We start from the raw sequence: 20,000 nt of genomic DNA on the forward strand, positions 1-20,000 counted from the left end.
AGAGAGAACGGCAGAGTGAAATATGAATTCTTATTTTTTAATTAAAAAGTATCTAAAATATTCATTCTAAAAAATTTCTTTCATAAAAAAGAAAACCAAAATTAACACAGACTTTATGGAAAAGGATTTTCGTGAGCTCACGCTTTACAAATGTACGAAAATATTCTTTCATCAGTTTGAGGTTGACTACTCTCTTTGCATATGAAAACTTCGTTTGATTTGCTGTTCTATGAGCTTCTTTTACACATGCATACATATGCATATATTCGTAAGTATATATAATATATCGGAGGCGCAATGGCCCAGTGGTTAGGGCAGCGGACTCGCGGTCATAGGATCGTGGTTTCGATTCCCAGACCGGGCGTTGCGAGTGTTTATTGAGCGAAAACACCTAAAGCTCCACGAGGCTCCGGCACGGGATGGTAGCGAACCCTGCTGTACTCTTTCACCACAACTTTCTCTCACACTTACTTCCTGTTTCTGTTGTGCCTGTATTTCAAAGGGTCGGCCTTGTCACACTGAATATCCCCGAGAACTACGTTAAGGGTACACGTGTCTGTGGAGTGCTCAGCCACTTTCACGTTAATTTCACGAGCAGGCCGTTCCGTTGATCGGATCAACTGGAACCGTCGGCGTCGTAAGCGACGGAGTGCCAACTCAACATATAATATATCAAATATTTTATGTACGTATACGTAATGTCTCCCTCTATCTTCACACATTTGCTACTATCTCCTGATTTTCTTCCTTCCCACAAGGCATTTCCGCCATCTGACTCCTCTTCGTTTTGCGGACTTCTTTGTCCCCTTGCTTTCGCAGTAACTGTACGTTCATTTTCGTCCCCGAGCTATTGAAGGCTGTAAGGCGGTCGACTGTATTACTCCATGTGTAACTTTATTCATTGAATTGACCGGAATGCACTCCGTCATTATTTCCATGTTCGGATCTTATTGTGCCTGTTTTCTACCTTAATTTGTTGTTGTACATCAGTTTCTTTTATACACCCTTTTGTCTTTGGTTGTTTTACGCCTCAACTCGTCTGCATCCTCGCATCTCTAATGGTTTATAGGCGCTGTTGGAATGAGCAATATTGTATCAGGTGCCGAAATTATTGTGATCTTCAATTAGCGACTAATGGAGGGACCTAAGCTGTGCACATCCATATTTGCAGTATTTTCGTTTTTCCAGCGAATCTTCACAAGCATTTGTACTACTTTTTGCAAAGCACACACACACACACACACACACACACACACACACACACACACACACACACACACACACACACACACACACACAAACACACTTCTATTAGAATCGGTACAGGTTAATCTATGACTCCTGTATACATATCCATGTATGCAATTATGTATATATATGTATGTATATGCGAACTTACATTATACATACATACATACATACTCAGACAAGAATATATATATATATATATATATATATATATATATATATATATATATATATATATATATATGTTTAGAATTATAGGTCAAGTTACCTCTCATTATGATGATTAATGATGTCGAGAATGAAGCATTTACTGAGATTCCCGGCTCTGGGAATGCGTTTAATATGTAAATTGGTATATCCAATAACTTAACACCGCTGTATGCGGTGACTATATAACCAATGTGTTTGGAGAAAATGGGTTAGATAGGTGCTGATGAAGGGGTAAAACCCCCTTTGAAATATGGCCTATACACTCATTACCCATTGTGAGTTATGTCAGCCGGACTAACATAACTCAAAGAAGATTTGGAAGTGAAACGCTCAGCATACCTAAAAACGATCATACATGTTTCCCAAAGACTTGAAGATAACAATAACATTGATATGAAGTGAAGCTTCTTTTGGACTTGTGACCACTACATCACATCACACTTCAAAAGTTATGCATCTGCAATCCAAGAACAGGAGATTGCTACTACATACCTAATAAATGAAAGAGACAGTAAAGACTTTGGAATTCCAAAATGCAACTGTAAATATAGATTTTGTCACACGCGATTAGCAGCTACCCAAAAATGTTATCACGGTCGTACTATGCGACTCGACGTTGTCGCAAAAGCAATATACAATGACATCCGGGAAAAGATTGCCCAGGAATATATGTAGAAAAACAGCCCCACACTGTTATTGAGTACGTGCGCAAGAAATACTGGCGGAACATTCCCATCAAGGCATCTGTCAAGTGTAAGCATAATAGGCCGGATATTGTTGTTTGGGACAACAAGAAAAAGTATGTACCGTCTCAAAGAGGTTAGCAGTTCTGCTGGTGTGAATATCTCTTTGAAAATCAAAGAGGAAGGACAACTATGGACAACTGCTTCGAAACCTCTAGCTTCTATATCCAGATTACAAATTCATATTTATAGCAATAATAATTGGTGCACTTAAAAGGCGGCGAGCTGGCAGAAACGTTAGCACGCCGGGCGAAATGCTTAGCGGTATTTCGTCTGTCTTTACGTTCTGAGTTCAAATTCCGCCGAGGTCGACTTTGCCTTTCATCCCTTTCGGAATCGATAAATTAAGTACCAGTTGCATACTGGGATTGATCTAATCGACTGGCCCCCTCTCCCAAAATTTCGGGCCTTGTGCTTAGCGTAGAAAAGAATAATTGGTGCACTGTGAGTAAATGTCTAAGTGACAGTCTGGATAAGCTCGGATTTTCAGAAAAAGAAATCAACCAACTGACTCGCACATTACCAATAGAATCTGTAAGTGAAACAGTAAAAACATGCTAGACTTTTCTCAAGTTTGAAATGCGACATTGTTTTGTTATCTACGTTCCAAAGATTGAGCCATTAGAAGGCCGCTCCTTCCTCAAATGAAAAATTTAAATATTCAACAATAGGAGAGAATCATACATACATATTTACATACATGCATACATAAAGACAGACAAATATACAGGCTTGCAGGCTGGGAGGCAGGCTGGGAGGTAAGTAGAAAATACTTTTCAAAGTGGCTGGTGGTCAAGAGTCAAAAACAGTGAAGGACAAAATGCCCAGCTGTTTGTGTTGTGTTGTGTGTGTGTGTACTTTGAACAAATATTTTCTACTAAGCTCCCAACCTGCTTGTCTGTCTGTCTGTCTGTCTGTCTGTCTATCTGTTTGTATGTATGGGTGTATGCATGGCTCTTTTCTGTTTGTGTGTGTGTATATGTGTATGAGTGTGTGCGTATTTGTATTTGTCACCCACCCACTTGATGACCTGTATTGGTTTGTTTACGTTCCTGAAACCTGCTCGGCGAAAGAGACCGGTAGAAAAAAAAAAGAAAAAAAAAAGAAAGGAAAGTCAAAAAAGAATACAAAACGCAAAACACAGGGATCGATTTATTCGATTAAACCCGTCAAGGCGGTTACTCCAGCATGACCGCAGTCCAATGAACGAAACAAATAAAAAAATTAAAAAACACAGGCATGTGCATTCTAGTGTAAAACGATGCGTCGATTTGTGTCAAGTTATGTCCCTTTAAACCTCAATACCACCCTATACAATTATTCGTAATGATCGCTTGAATAAATACCCGTCAGAAATCGTGACAGAGACCAGTATAGGGGGTTCCTATAAGGTTGTTATCCACCCCTGATTGGAACTCTCCCGTATGACATGTACGCATGCTCAGTGACTTGCTTTAACAGTTGCAATCAGCTGAATGCACATTGCCAGTGACCTTTGACATAATTACCCACACTCTGTGGTCAGGATTCTTTTTTTGGTTTGATGTCGGTATTGAAGGGATTACCAGACACCGGACAATACAGTGAGAGCAGCTTTCACTCACATCGTGGTATTCGATGCTGTGTACGTGTCTGTCGTGGTAAAATATGCCACTCCTTAACTGTTGCTTTGTTTTCATCCGTAGCACGAGGTAATTATGTCATTATCTGTGAAATTCGGCAACTTACAAAGATCTTTAGATCAGGCAATACTTCACCGAGAGGAGATATAAGCTTCTGCTTATTCCTGTCTGAAGTATCGTCCGATGAATTTACTTTGTTGACATTCTTCATCGACAGAATTTTTATTCCTTTCAACCTTTCAGTCAAGTCCGCCTTTCTTCCAGTAACATACTGTCCATATAATCTTAAATATTTCTTTAACTCAGGCACAGTAAGTACTTCGATAACTGAATCATCAAGCTGCTTTATATCCATGATAAGACGTAAAACAATAACAATGGCGTGGGTAGTCTCCGGAAGTTTAATTATCTACATGGAGCGCCGCCTAGCCAAGGGAGATAACCTACTTATAGGAAAGCCCTATAAGAAACTATATCTTGGTTAGTTGAACTGCAGTTTTCGTAGAACGATGATAACTTAAGTCCTTCCATCTGGCACCATTTAGCGGTAGACGCGGTTCTTTTACTGACATCTTTTTATAATTCCTTGAGTTTTTTTTTTAATTTCTACATCAGTAGTTGCATTCTTCTGACACAGTAACCAACCTTTACTGCTCATCCTGGGTAACCGCCGCTGCAGCTGCTTTCGGGAGCCGAAGCGAGTGGTGAGTTGGGCTGTATGTGATCGTTAGAAACAGCAGCCAAATCTCTTCCAGGTCACGCATTAAAAAAAAAAAAAAAAATAAAAGAGAAATAAAGAAAAAGAAAAGCAAGCAAAACAGAAGAATTTCTACTCATTGGATAACATAATCTGAGATGAATTATATCTTTGATCCGGAGTTAAAAGATCATCATCATCATCATCATCATCATCATCATCATCATCACCGTTATCTTGAACAACAACGACGACCACCACAAGAAGAACAACAAAAACTAGCAACTTGTTTTCTGCTGTGCTGCTGGTACTACTAACAACCGATACTGTTATTTCTGCTTGACACAACTATCATTACTTACATCGCTCACCTTTCTACTACTACTACTACTACTACTACTACTACTACTACTACTACTACTACCACTACCACTGTCAACCATACTCTATCCCAGCTCACCAACGTTCATAATTTATTGTTCTTATCACTAAATTGCCAAGCACCAATGGCTAATTATAGAGTTGTAGTTAATTAGTTTACATACAAACACCCACATTCTTCCCCCCCCTCTACCTCCTCCCGCTTGCAAGGCAGTCCCCACCCTTGTTTGACTGTTTACTTTCAGTGTATATTTTCCAGTTGGCACAAAAGCATGAGAAAATCTTAGCAACGCTGTCAATATATACACACAACTCCACATACAAACACACACACACGCTTACATTCATTCATTCATTCATCTTCATAAATACATGATTCCACGAATCATGACACTCATATGCATATAGTCCTTCCCAGACTACAATAGTTTTAAACATTGTAGTTAGATAACTATCTTTAATATCAAATGGTTACGCTTAGTCCTTATATTAATCTCCAATAATATTTTTGGAATTGTTAATCGTATCATCAAAGTTTTATTTCTTGTTGAAATTTGATTCGTTCGAATTATTATTATCAAGATCAAACTTCTACATTCGTCCGTGTTCTTCATTATTGCTTTTGTTCAACTAACTCTACAGATCAATGGATATTAGTTCAAATATCGATGAAGTCACACACCTGCGCCGTCTCGTTGAAACAGATGACCCGAGTTTTTTTGGTTTCAAGAAACTTCGTGTTCGTGGACGCGATCTTCATGAGTTGCCTGTTGCAATTTTCTCTTTGCTTGAACTCGAAGTTCTGTCTCTTTCACCAGACAGAGAGGCATCTCTTTACTACAGACTTTATTTTCTACCTAAACAGATTGGTCAGTTAATTAACCTCAGAATTTTGATCTTGGATACCAACGCACTTACGAACTTACCACCCGAGATTAGCAATTTATCACATTTGGAGATTTTAACTCTGAGTAATAACTATTTAACTTCTTTACCACCACAATTCCACCGATTGAATGAGCTGCAGAGCTTACACTTGGCCAATAACAGCTTTTCTGTGTTTCCACCCCAGATCTGTATTCTGAAGAATCTTCAATTCCTAGACTTGAGCGATAACAAAATTTCTGAACTTCCACATTCTATAAGTCAGCTACATTCGCTCCAAACACTACTTTTATTTCGTAACCGCCTTCATGTCTTACCTGACACCTTGTGTGACCTGACAGAACTGCGTTGCCTCTGGCTCGGTGAAAACTGTCTAACAAACTTGCCGCGTTGTTTTGGGAAATTAGATAAACTTGACTGGAGCTTCATATATACGTCAGCGGTTTTAGACGGCAATCCTATGGAGCGGCCACCGATGGACATCTGCCGGCAAGGTATTAAATCAATCAAGCATTATTTCGCATACTATGAAAAATAACGTAGATTCGATTTCAATCGCAATATGGATTTTAAAAAGTTTTAATCGTTTTATTTATCTCACATTCATAGACCGTTAAAACAGTTGAATATTTCAATGTTTGTGTTGTTGTTGTTTTTTTTTCTTTTAAATCAACGAAAATGTATCTGGGAAAGGACATACCAATAATTGCTTAACATTGGAGTAAGTAGTATTTACATTTCTAACTTTTTACCAAGTTTCTATCAACACGTTCTATTTTCGATGTTAAGTGACATTTTGCAAGATTCTTTGTTCTTCGGTATGCACCACGCAACTGTATTGCTCGCCGTTGCCTTGCTAGACTCATGAGCTTTACATAATTAAATAGATTCACCAAAAACAATGGTGTTTTAGGTATTTCCATTAACAAACAATACGCCCAAATTCCTCATATTTTAAATGAATTATCAGTGCAGTAGCGATAGTAAATTTTCTGGAACAAGTTTTTTGTTATTGTTCTGCTGAAAATGTTTGTAACAAACTCGCATGCTGTGTGGGTGAAAAGGAATCTGACATTATCTCTGCGACATAGACACTCTCATGATCACCACAAATGATTATGAAAATGTAGTATAAGGTTGATTACTGTTTTTATGTCTATTGTTATAGTAAAGTGTATGGGGTGTCAGGAGGAGGCGTACTTAGGATGTATTCCGTCCGCTTTGATCTCTTCCTGGCATCCAACAATTGGGGCCCAGTTGTGGCTCCAAGTTGCTGCTTGCATACAACGGCAGCTACACTCCAATAAACTGCTTCGTCTAGTGAGCTCAACGAGGTAAATCTTGGTGAGTTAGGGCTTGCCTGTCTATGCATGTGAAGATTGGATCGGTGAACTCTACGGAAGAAACCGACATGGTTCAAATGAGAAGTGTGGCTGCAGCAACGCATTGTGGAATACAGAGAGCAATATGAGGCAAATAAGACATCTTGCATCCGTTTCCATCTCCAGTCGTATTGACCTGGTCTTGCCACTGGTTTGAACGGTTACAGACTAAAGAGTGCAGTCGACGGTGTGCGACTCTTCTTCACTTTAAACAAAGTGACCGAACAAGCCATCAGTTATCCTTTAAGGACGATAAGATTGTCCTCGTCGCTCCGACGGACGAACATGCATGTATAATAAAGTACACGATTGGTACTCTTTGATATTCAAAATATTCTTCGGTTGTTGATATACTTTTTGGAATTCGTATATTCCTTGGCATTTGAATATACTTAGGAATTTGAATATTCTTTGCTATTCCAATATTCTTTGGTGTTCAAATATTCTTTGGCATTCGAATAGTTTTTGGTATTCAAATATTCTTTTTTCTTATATTCTTTGGTATTAGAATATTCTTTCTTCTTCTTCAAGCATGCTTTGTATTTTGAATATTCTTTGGCATTGCGATACTAATATACAAAGTGAATTCCAGAAGTTTTGGAACTTTTATAGGAGAAGCTGTTGTAGCTATCCTGAATGATTGTAATTTTAGTATATCATTACTATACATCTAATAAGCTGACGTACCAACTTTTGTTATTCCAGATTGAACAATACTTTGAACACACTCTGCTAAACATTGCTTGTCATAGCTGATTAATTTTCAGACTGCAGTCGGGACATTAGATAGCTGTCCATGCGATAAAGTTTTATGCTAAACTGGGCAAAAATTTATGAAAAGCTTCAGATTGCTTGTCGATTAACTTTTTCGCTGACACAAAGGCTCGCTCAAGGACGGCAGAAAAAAAAGTGATACGATGAGACGTGTGAGAAGGAGAGAGACGTCAGACCATCAGATCTGTTTGGGAAAATTCATAATTTTCTAGATGAAGACCGATGCGTGTCAATAAAGATAAAAAGCATACAGTTTGGTGTTGGTGGTAACTACACAGAATAATCCAATTATTCATGAAGATCTGAAGATATGCAAAATTTGTGCAATGTTTGTTCCCAAGTTGCTCAGTGATAAGAATCCTGGTAAGCAACTACTTGACAGAGATGGGCTTCAAAGCTACCTTTTATCCTACAGTTCAAACCTTGCTCCCCATAAGTGTTGGTTGTTCTCCAAGCTGAAAAGAACGCTGAGGCCTGTCGTTTTGAAGACATTGAGAAGATGGAGGCTGTGACAAAGGTCCTGGACACCTTCACTTTGGAGGATTTCCACGAGGCCTTCACGAAGTGGCTGGATTATTACAACAAGTGCAATGGTGTCATAGGATCCTACTTTGAAGGAGATTAGCAGTTTGTACTCTGAAATTGAAAACTGCCTATCCTGAAAAAGTCTGGAAGCTTCTGAAATGCATCTTGTACTTTTTTCCCTAGTTTAGGCGATTAGACTGCGATCATGCTGGGGCTCTGTCTTCAATGGTCTTAGCTGATTTTTATTGTTTCTGTAACGTACGAAATGCAAAGTGGCTATTGGATACTGACTCAGTCGGATACTGAGTCAGTCGGATACTGACTCCAGTCGGATACTGACTCAGTCGGATACTGACTCAGTCGGATACTGACTCAGTCGGATACTGACTCAGTCGGATACTGACTCAGTCGGAGAAGAATATGGCGGAGCATTTGTGTTTGAATGAACCGGTTTTCATCTCATTCAAATGCAAGTATACACACATGAAATATACATATGCATATGTCTATATCTATACGTGTTTGTGCATGTGTGTGTGTGCGCGTGCGTGCATGTGTGCATGCGTGTGTGCATGCATAGGTGTGTGTATATATATATATGTGTGTGTGTGTGTGCGTGTGTGTGTGTATGTGTGTGTGTGTGTGTGTGTGTGTGTGTGTGTACACAAACGTATATATGTATGCACACATATACAATGGCGATAATCGTAACGATAATTATCTGCACGCGCTATTTTGTAATTATTAAAAAATACAAAGCAAATAATGAAATTCTTTATTATAGTATCTATTTTCACACAAAACAGTAAATCAGAAAAATTAATTCATGACTGTTTTATGTAGTTGCAGACCTCTGCTGTTGATCGTTGAAACAAGCCAGATACGTGAGAGCGTATACTACCACCTTTTTTCCCCTGTAGATCAATATTATAGAAAAAATGTGTTTACATTCTTATTTAAACCACAACGAGGTTTTGTAATATTTAACTTTATTTCATTTCTTATTTATATTTTATTGTAAATGACCCCTGGAGATGATTTATCACTCTTTTAACATTTGGCCAATGATCCTTAAAATTGTTGACTTTCACAAGCGGAGAACAATAGCTATGATATTTCTTGCTATATTACTGTAATCTTCTTAAGATAATATTGCCAAAAAGATGGAAGAGATGGGGAAATTATTTTTAAAAACCTGACTTGAAAGTCAGAATTTTGTTCCACAATCTTTTTGTGTAAACATGAATATAGAATATATCTAGCTGAACGATTCGGGCTGGTCTATAAAAGTTTTAATATATCAACCTTTTCAAAATGTTCTTGAATAATATTAAGAAATAAATATACTTGTCACAGCTTGCACAGATCAAATTTCCCATTATTTTTGGTTTGGTGTTTCATAGTGACAGCTGAGTTATATTTAGGATTCTTGATAAAAGCATTAGAATTTACTGACCCTCGCCATGTCAAGAGGACATGTCAAAACATTTGTTTTCTATAAGTCATCTTACATTGTAAACTTATGCCCCTGTCTCTAACAGTGTTGTTGTTATTGTTTATGCTGCATAGCCACGGGTTAACTTTAGTCAAACAACCGGACCTGTTATCAAAGCGTTCCAAACATGACCATCCCATTTAATCTTCAGAGTCACTGTATTTAAGATTATATCCTACAATGTATCCATCATTTTTAAAGATTTCAAGGGAATTCAATTGTTGTTTCTAGTTGGCTGATCGGCCACCTAAAAGTCACCCCCTCGTTCTTGTGCTCTGGAGGAATCACTCCTAATTGCCTGCTGAAAAAAAAAAGGAGTTACAAGTGCAACGAAGAGAGCTTTTAGTAGCAGTTGTTGTTTAGAGCTAGGTTACCTCAGAGTGAGCAGACCTACTATCAAAAGCGTTCCGGTTATGACCTTTCCACCCTTCTCCAGAAGCATTGTATATTTAGGACTAGATTATTATTTTGATGACGGCAGGGTGAAGTTTCAGGAAGATTTGACTGTTATTTTAAGTAGTTCAAGTTACTGTAGAGATTTTCTCGTTAGCTGTTTCATAATGATAAAATATTTTGTAATGCTAAGACTTTTGTTAATAGAATTGCAACCAGGTTTCGATTCATTGATGTAACTTATACATTTTGGCACTACCTTAAGAACCTAGTTCGGACGATCCCGTGATTTGGCAGAATAGTTAAAACGTTGGACAAAATGCTACGTGGTGTTTACTTGATTATTGATTTTACATTTCGACAAGGTCGACATAGACTGGAATTTCATAAAACAGAGAACCAGGCAGGAACCAAATCGATAAAATAAGCATCAGTCTGAAATTAGGTTGAAAAAATAGAGTACCAACCAGGTACTAGATCGATAAAATAGAATACGAAACAGAAACTTTCGTCGATAAAATAAAATTAAAAAAAAGCAAAAAGCAGTCTGGAGCTGGATCGATAAAATAGAGTACCGACCAGGAATTGGATCGATAAAATAAAGTTCTAGTCAGGAGTTGGCATAAATCACAATCAGTTATACAATTCCCCCAAATTTGAGACCTTGTGCCAGTAATGTAAATATTTAAGCGAATGGTTCTCGTTGCTTGGATAATAATTCCAGTAAAATGCAACATTTATACAAAGAAGTTAAATCAAAATATTTGTAAAAACTTCTAGTTAAAATCCAAGTATATAATGTTCTCTCTTGTCTTTTTTTTGTTTTCGTTTTTTTTTTTTACTTCTTAAACTGATAGCTTTTAAAATGGCCACTCTACCGCGGCATGTGTGGATTCTCGATATCCTTTATGTGAATGACCTCGATTCTCTGAACACTTTCAACCACGTTTGCCTTCGTAAAGCTAACCACATTTAAATCTCTTCAACCACATTACATCACATAACTTTTAACAGCTTCAGACAAAACTAAACCATCTTTGCTAATAAAACTAGGTAAACTTTGGTTTGGATCTCTGCCAACCCAGCAGCATTAAGTAATTCAAGAGACATATTAATTATCTCCAGAATGAAGAATCACATAACAGCTACTTAGCTCATAAATAGCTTCTAGCCAAAATCCTCCTAATTTCTGCTGAAGCAGCTTCTAACAGCCTCTTGTAAACTCACGCTGAAAGCTAACATTTTCAAACTTGCTAAAACTGCATCAATGAGTAAGAATTCTTTTTTAGTGACGAAAATTAAACGAACGTTTGACTAAAACTGACATTTTATCCGACCCAATTACATCTCATGACTAATTAATATCCACTTCCTCTGACTCATTCTTAATTGCCTGTCTCGGTATTCAAAATATATGAAAGGACTATCCGTTCAATAACCAACTATATTACTCCGACCGCCTGGCTTTGCTTACATTTTGTCTCTTCCGAACGAAAGCATATTTATCCACTATGAGAAGATATCGTAACGATAATAATAGTTGTTTCAAGAAATACGAAAATACATGATAGTATATCGACATGTTGATACAAGATATCTTAGTACGTTCGCTTGCAATTACGGTTTGAAATAGTGTCTTAGTTCAATATCTTTGTGAAAACATTAAGTGAAGTATGAAAGATGGCCACGTAGTTTACCTCATAAAGGTTGTTCGTAATGTAAGTGATATTGGTACCAACCCACTAGATAAGAGAAATTAAACGCACGCTGTGATTAGGTTACATTATATGAAAAAATTGTTATATATTTTATATCTGTTTATTTTACTTTCTATCCTTGCATTTTCACGTCATCGACATCCATGAATGCATTCGCATCTGTGTATTTATGTATGGATGTAGGTGTTGTTGTTATTATTATTCAGTTCCATATTTGTTTTAACTGTGTAGACATAATTAAAAACGTCCTCGACATGGTCTGCACGCGCCCGCATGTGTACATGTGTGTAGGTGCGTGTATATAAACAAAAATGAAATAATTGAAATGCCGCAGGCATGGCTGTCTTCTACTATAGTCTCAGGCCGACCAAAGCCTTGAGAGTAGATTTTGTAACTAAAAGAAGCCCGTCGTATATATATATATATATATGTGTGTGTGTGTGTGTGTGTGTGTGCGCGCGCGCGTGTGTATGACTTTGTGTCTGTGTTTGCCCCCCCCCCCCCCATCACCGTTTGACACCCGGTGTTGTTTATGTCCCCGTAACCGAGCAGTTCGACAAAAATGACCGATATAATTAGTACGAAGCTTAGGAAATAAGTGCCGGGGTCGATTTGTTCGACTAAAATCCCTCAAGGCGGTGCTCCAGCATGGCCGAAGTCAAATGACTGGGACAAGTAAAAGAATAGAAATGTTAAGGTACATAAAATGCCACACAAGAAAACATCTTGACTTATTGAAATTATCTTCCATTGGAAAGAAAAGTAAACATGTGGCAAAGGAAGATAATCTCAAAAATCAAGACGGCGTTAAGAAAAAAAAGAAACAGTTTGATAGCCTGAAGACAAGAGGATAGCTATGGACATGTGCTTAAGCATTTTTAGACGTATTCAAATGTTGTTGACACTCCGTCGCTTACGACGTCGAGGTTCCAGTTGATCCGATCAACGGAACAGCCTGCTCGTGAAATTAACGTGCAAGTGGCTGAGCACTCCACAGACATGTGTACTCTTAATGTAGTTCTCGGGGATATTCAGCGTGACACAGTGGGGATCTTGTTCAAAACCAGTATTTTCTTAACGAAACACTTTGAAACTTGGTCCACTGGTAGAATGTGTCATATAAAACATCTTTTTCTCTTAGTCTTCTTAACAAAAAAAAACGTACATCGCAAGTTATTCCATGTTAAAGTTGTCGTATTTCCGTAATTTCAACCAATGACTGACGTCCATTCAGCCGAATAACATTAAGTGCTGACTACGTAAACAAACGATTCTCAAACGATTCTGGCGGTAATAAAATTATTATTTCCTTGTCAAAAAATGGCTGAAGCATATTGGCAGTAGGCGTTAGGGTTAGGGTTAGGCAGTAGCTAATAAACCTTTCATACAGTTCAGGCAGATGTTAACGAAATAAACACGCGTGAAAGAAAATGAAAAAAGCAAATGTTCAGTTCAGGCAGATGTTAACGAAATTATAAATGGAGATTAAATACGCTTTACACCGCTTAAGGGGTAAGTGTAAACAGCTGAATACTTGTCAGTGATTGGTTGAAATTATCGAAATAAGACAACTTTTTACATGAAATAAATTCGAATACAAATTTTTTTTTCTGTTCTATAACACAAAATAGATAAGTATACGAAGTTTGAAAGTCTTTCGGTACCAAAAACACTACATAAAACATTAATGAAAACTGGTGCCCCCGTTTTGAACAAGATCCCACAGTGTGACAAGGCTAACCCTTTGAATTACAGGCACAACAGAAACAGGAAGTAAGAGAAAGTTGTGGTGAAAGAGTACAGCAGGGTTCGCCACCATCCCCTGCCGGAGCTTTAGGTATTTTCGCTCAATAAACACTCACAACGCCCGGTCAGGGAATCGAAACCGCGATCCTATGATCGCGAGTTCGCTGCCCTAACCACTGGGCCATTGCGCCTCCACAGACGTATTCAATAACCAATACAGTAACTGACTTAAATGTGATATAGATTTATCAAGGTAAACGTGATTCAAATTGTCAAAGGTTATTTATATCCACTCATGTCACGGCGTATCTAAGTCTGCGTCTTGTGTTGTGTTTATCCCCCACCACCGCTTGACAATCGGTGTTGGCTTGTTTAGCGGTTCGGCAAAAGAATGAGGGTCCAGATGGACTATATGTAATCTGAACCTTTCCCCCCTTATTTTATTATTTTTTTTTTTTACGGAATCCCACGTTTTAGGCTATGGAGATTCAGATTCTGAAAAAAAATTTTCAAAACTCTCAATTTCAAAATTTCGATTCCCCTCCCCCCGCCCCGGTTTTTATATAGATCCACAGGGTAAACCTAACCCTAACTCAAACCCTAACCCTAACCCTAACCCTGACCGTAACCCTGACCCTGACCCTAACCCTAACCCTGACCCTAACCCTAACCCTAACCCTAAACCTAACCCTAACACTAGATTTGTGAGATTTGGCTGTTATTTCTAGCATGTAAATAGCCTGCTTGGTGCGGGAGGGGGGGGGGATTGAAATTTAAAAAAAAAATTTTTTTCAGAATCGGAATCACCATAGCGTAAAACGTGGGATTCCGTAAAAAAAATTAATAAATAAGTGGGGGGAAGGTTCAGATTACATATAGTCCGTCTCTACCAGAATGAGCACTGAATTGAGATTTGTTAGTCGTATCGGGGTTGTAGTTGAAGACACTTGCCCTGGGTGATGTAAAATGAGGCTGAAACTGAACGCAAGACCACATGATTGAGCCCTAGATAAAAATAAAAATAAAAACCCGGGTCTTCAAGGTGGTATCTCAGCATGGCTGCAGTTCAATGACTGAAATAAATAAAACGTAACAGATATAAATATGCTATTTTCCAGGTCGAGGCTTGTCAATTAGAGTGCCTGAGGCGCGAACTGGCAGAATCGTGAGTACGCCACCATTTTGGCCGTCTTTACGTTCTGAGTACAAATTCCGCCGAGGTTGACTTTGCCTTTCATCCCTTTCGGAGTTGATAGAATAAATACAAGTTGAATACGAGTGTCAATGTAATCGACTTACTCCACTTCCCTGAACTCACTGGCCTTGTACCAAAATTTGGAACTATTATTAGAAGAACTTCCACAAAATATATTCATAGGCGCAGGAGTGGCTGTGTGGTAAGTAGCTTGCTTACCAACCACATGGTTCCGGGTTCAGTCCCACTGCATGGCATCTTGGGCAAGTGTCTTCTACTATAGCCTCGGGCCGACCAAAGCCTTGTGAGTGGATTTGGTAGGCGGAAACTGAAAGAAGCCCGTCGTATACATGTATATATATGTGTGTGTGTGTTTGTGTGTCTGTGTTTGTCTCCTCAACTTCGCTTAATGTCCCCGTCACTTAGCGGTTCGGCAAAAAAACCGATAGAATAAGTACTAGGCTTACAAAGAATAAGTCCCAGGGTCGATTTGCTCGACTAAAGGCGGTGCTCCAGCATGGCCGCAGTCAAATGACTGAAACAAGTAAAAGAGTAAAAGAGAGAAAGTAATGTTTTTTCTGAGAAAAGCTCTCTCATTCCACCGAGATGTCCCTCAATTTTGAATATTAAAGATTTTTTCAACTTATATACAAATATGTAAATACGTACATAGAAAACAAATAAAGATAGTAAGCTAGTTCACGCGCTCGCGCTCACTGACTCACTTCACAAGCATGTACACATGTACACACATTTTTTATAACAATAACACTTGATTGTTATGAAAGTCCTGTTCGTTTCATTCTGATGAGGTTATCATGTCAATTGTGTATTGATGAGCACAATTGTGTACTGAGTGAAACAAACAGAACCCTTATAACAATCAACCATTATTCTAAATATCCTGGTATTCATTTCCTTGTCCATCATAGAGCCATTCATGCCTTAAGTAAAAAGAAACAATCAACATGTATACATGTATATCTGTGTGTGTACGTGTGTATGTGTGTATGTACGCGATGTGTATGTGTGCATATATATGTGCGCGTGCATGTGTATACATACGTACATCATACATATGTATGTCTATGTATGTATGTATGTATGTATGTATGTATGTATGTATGTATATATGTGTATATATAGGTATATATGTGTGTGTGTATGTATATATATACATACATATATACATATACCTACATACATACATACATACATATATATATATATATATATATATATATATATATATATATATATATATATATATATATATATATATATATATACATATATATATATGCATATATATATATATCTATTTGTTTTCTACACCACCTGTCTTCGTCTGTTGCTTTTTGTGAATTCTCCCTACATATATATATGCACATACCTGTACGTATATATGCATATACTCATTTACTATTTGTTTTTACATGACCGAACGCAGCGTCACCAATCTGTAAGTAGTTTTCGCAACTTTATATTTTCCGACGCTACTCTATCTCTTTCTCTTTCTCTTCCTCTTCATTTTTCCCCCTCTCGTTCTTCCTTTGTTTACTACTACGTATCTCTCTTCACCCCTCTCGTTCTTCCTCTGTTACTACTACGTATCTCCTTTTCCCCCCTCGTACTTCCTCTCTTCCTCTTATCCTCTCGTTGCTCACCTATTCTTCTACTTCCTCCCTTTGTTTCTCCCTCTACCACTCTCTCTCTCTTCCCCTTACACCGGCATGGTCACATGCTTCCGGTCAATAATCCTTTTCTTCCTTGGCTATCGCCGAGCAAACACGCGAACTTACTTCGTCCCCACTTTCAAGTTCGTGCCTCACAGCGTTCATACACACATAATTTTTCCCGTCTGGCCGTATAGCCTTTTCTGTTTGTTTTCTTGTCTTGTGTTTTGTCCGCCACTACATTCCTCCATGTCAAGGTTTAATTTGTGTATACAAATTTAATTTGCGGTCCATGGGAAGAGCCATTTTAACGATGCGTCCTGCCCAGCTCTTCGAAACACCGGTGTTAAAACGGGGGTAGCTGATGAGGGAGAATGTTCTCTATGTGGCTTGTGTGTTTTCTCGTCTACGTTTTGTTTGCAATGTCCTGTACCCAGATATGCACCTATACATACAGGTGGATGTCGGTATGCACATACCTGTACGTATATATGCATATACTCATTTACTATTTGTTTATATATATATATATATATTTCCCGTCTGGCCGTATAGCCTTTTCTGTTTGTTTTCCTGTCTTGTTTTTTGTCCGCCACTACATTCCTCCATGGCAAGGTTTAATTTGTGTATACAAATTTAATTTGCGGTCCATGGGAAGAGCCGTTTTAACGATGCGTCCTACCCAACTCTTCGAAACGCCGGTGTTAAAACGGGGGTAGCTGATGAAGAAGAATGTTCTCTATGTGGCTTTTGTGTTTTCTCGTCTACGTTTTGTTTGCAATGTCCTGTACTCAGATATGCACCTATACATACAGGTGGATGTCGGTATGCACATACCTGTACGTATATATGCATATACTCATTTACTGTTTGTTTATATATATATATATATATATATATATATATATATATATATATGAACATGAAGGGTTTAGTTCACTTGTGATCTAAACGAATAAGTACGGGGGTAGATCGATTCTCTGGTTTACACCCCCATTCGCTTTAAGCGTTAAAGGCTTAGCCAAAACCTTCTTTCAACTAGAAAACTCTAACTTCCCACGTCACCATAAATACCATTCAATCTTCAATAGATCTACGCTAAAATTATCCTACTCCGCTCCGTCCAATATAGAATCTATTGTTGCCTCTTCCGATAAACGTAAACTTAATTCCTACAACCTAAATATATATAATCATAACATAGGTCAAATCCACGAAAACACTTATATACCAACATTGATGGCATACACCACACCCGTAACCCTAGCACTACAACCAGAATTAACCAAGATCCCCGCTTCCTATGAAGGTCGGAGTGTAGCTGAGACGAATGAGGCGAACTCACAGCACTGCCACTAATACTAAAATTAATAATTCTAATACGACGACGACGACGAAGGCCACCACCACCACCACCACCACCACCACCACCACCACCACCACCACCACCACTACTACTACTACTACTACTACTACTGATGCTACTGATGCTGCTGCTGCTGCTGCGTCTACTACTACTGCTGCTGCTGTTACTACTACTGCTACTACTACTAATAATAACAATAATAGTAATAATGATAACAGCAACAATAATTATGATATGAGCTAATCCCCTAATAACACCCTTAATTTTAATTTCTCCATAAATATTACTGCATCTTCCCTTTCCACTAATAACCCACGTAGGACAGATAACTGCAACTGCCGATACGCGACCGAATGTCCGTTGCAAATCCAATGCAGAAGGTTTAACATAGTATACAAATGCACGCTCCTTAACATATTGCATAATTCTACTAACTATTATATAATGTCTACTATTTATTTTAAACCAGAGATATTCTGCACATATAAACTCATTTAAGTATGAGGAGTATAGCAAATCTACCTCCCTAGCCAACCACATGCACCATCTAATAAATAGAAAAGTACCATATAGTATATTCTGGGCCATTATAGATTCCGAGGTCCCATGCTAAGATCAGCGATCCACTAGTGGACCATGCCTTAAAAAACCCTCCAAATATTAATACATAACTCACCACAATTACCAAATAAACAACACGGACCTTTTTCTACATGTCATAGATTCTATCGTACCTTTAATTTTTCTTCCATAGGTCCAAATGCAAACAAAATCACGTATAGCACATCCACCCACGGTCGTTACAGTATATATATATGTATATATATATATGCATATGTATGTGTGTGTATATGTACTTATGTATATGTGTGCGCTTTATATGTACGCTTATATGTGTATATATATATGTGTGTGTTGTATATATATGTGTGTATATATATATGTACATGTGTGTATATATGTATGTAAATATATGTGTACGCTTTTTTCTTTTCTTTTTTCTTTTCCTTTTTTTTTTCAACTACCTCTCTATCAACATAAGTATCTTAGAAACTTGCTATTTTCAATTCAATAATTTGGTAGTTTTTATGTTTTAGTTTTCTTAGTTTGTAATTTTGAGAATAGGTTTTAAGTCTCAATCCATAATTTAACAATAATTCTTAATCCTTTATCTCGTATCATTTAACTTGATCTGTAGTAACCACTAAACTATTGCCTTTGTGACCTTACCTAGATTAGCCCTCCACCCCCACTTTACTGAAACTTTAACGTTTCACCTCTCACCCCGATCCAATACTGACATATTTCTATCGTTACCTTTTATTTTATTTTATTTTTTATTTTTATTCTTATTTTTACCCTTTTACCCCTGCCTTATTATTTTTTCTTCTTCTCTCTCTCTTTCTCTCTTCTCTCTCGCCCAATATACACCCACTCACAAAACCCATTTATGTCTATCTTACTTTTCGCTCTATATACACATTTTCATACTATCTATCGCTTCAATGTGATTACATCATTCTAAATACTGCGAAAATACCTCCTGGGTTTACCAGGGATTTTTACTAAGGACCTGAAATATCGACCAACATTTATATCCTCTGGAAAAAGATGGGTTGTGAACATTATTCACCCGTCTGTATTCTACCTTTACTATTTATCCTTTTATTTACTACTTTATTCTTCTATTTTATTGCTTATAAACTCTGAATATATTTTATTCCTTGAAAACTGTAAATTTTCCCTTTCAAAGATACTCATACCGTGTCTCTGATGACGGGTCACTCAGTACATGCACTTGCTAACCTACCACTCGAGCTACCACAGAAACAGCCGTAAGACTTCAAATTCACCTCACCCTAATTGAATTATTCTAAATGACTTGAGATACTCGTTTTGCCTTGGTTTTGCTTTTTCCTCTTATATAACATAATATAATATGAT

The 20,000-nt window shown here is 37.7% G+C and overlaps 1 protein-coding gene across 9 annotated transcripts in view; it reads left to right on the forward strand.

The window, feature by feature from the left end:
- Positions 1–20,000, forward strand: part of LOC106867496 (uncharacterized) — a 47,160-nt gene that overhangs the window by 2,636 nt on the left and 24,524 nt on the right. For 3 of the 9 annotated variants that reach the window (XM_089356145.1, XM_089356143.1, XM_089356144.1), the window contains exon 1: positions 6,331–6,507. The exons of 2 other annotated variants lie outside the window; for them this stretch is intronic. Coding sequence is in view for 2 of the 7 variants with exons in the window: in XM_089356141.1 (XP_089212267.1) it covers positions 5,548–6,280 (733 nt within the window). In the remaining 5 variants the exon portion in view is untranslated. Of the gene's footprint in view, positions 1–5,143; positions 6,508–20,000 lie in introns of those variants that run through there. 4 more of the 9 variants (XR_016242811.1, XR_016242812.1, XM_089356141.1 and 1 more) reach the window with 2 other exon arrangements.

The sequence above is a fragment of the Octopus bimaculoides genome, chromosome 8 (assembly GCF_046866305.1).
Source record: "Octopus bimaculoides isolate indiv1 chromosome 8, ASM4686630v1, whole genome shotgun sequence".
Lineage (NCBI taxonomy): Eukaryota > Metazoa > Mollusca > Cephalopoda > Octopoda > Octopodidae > Octopus > Octopus bimaculoides.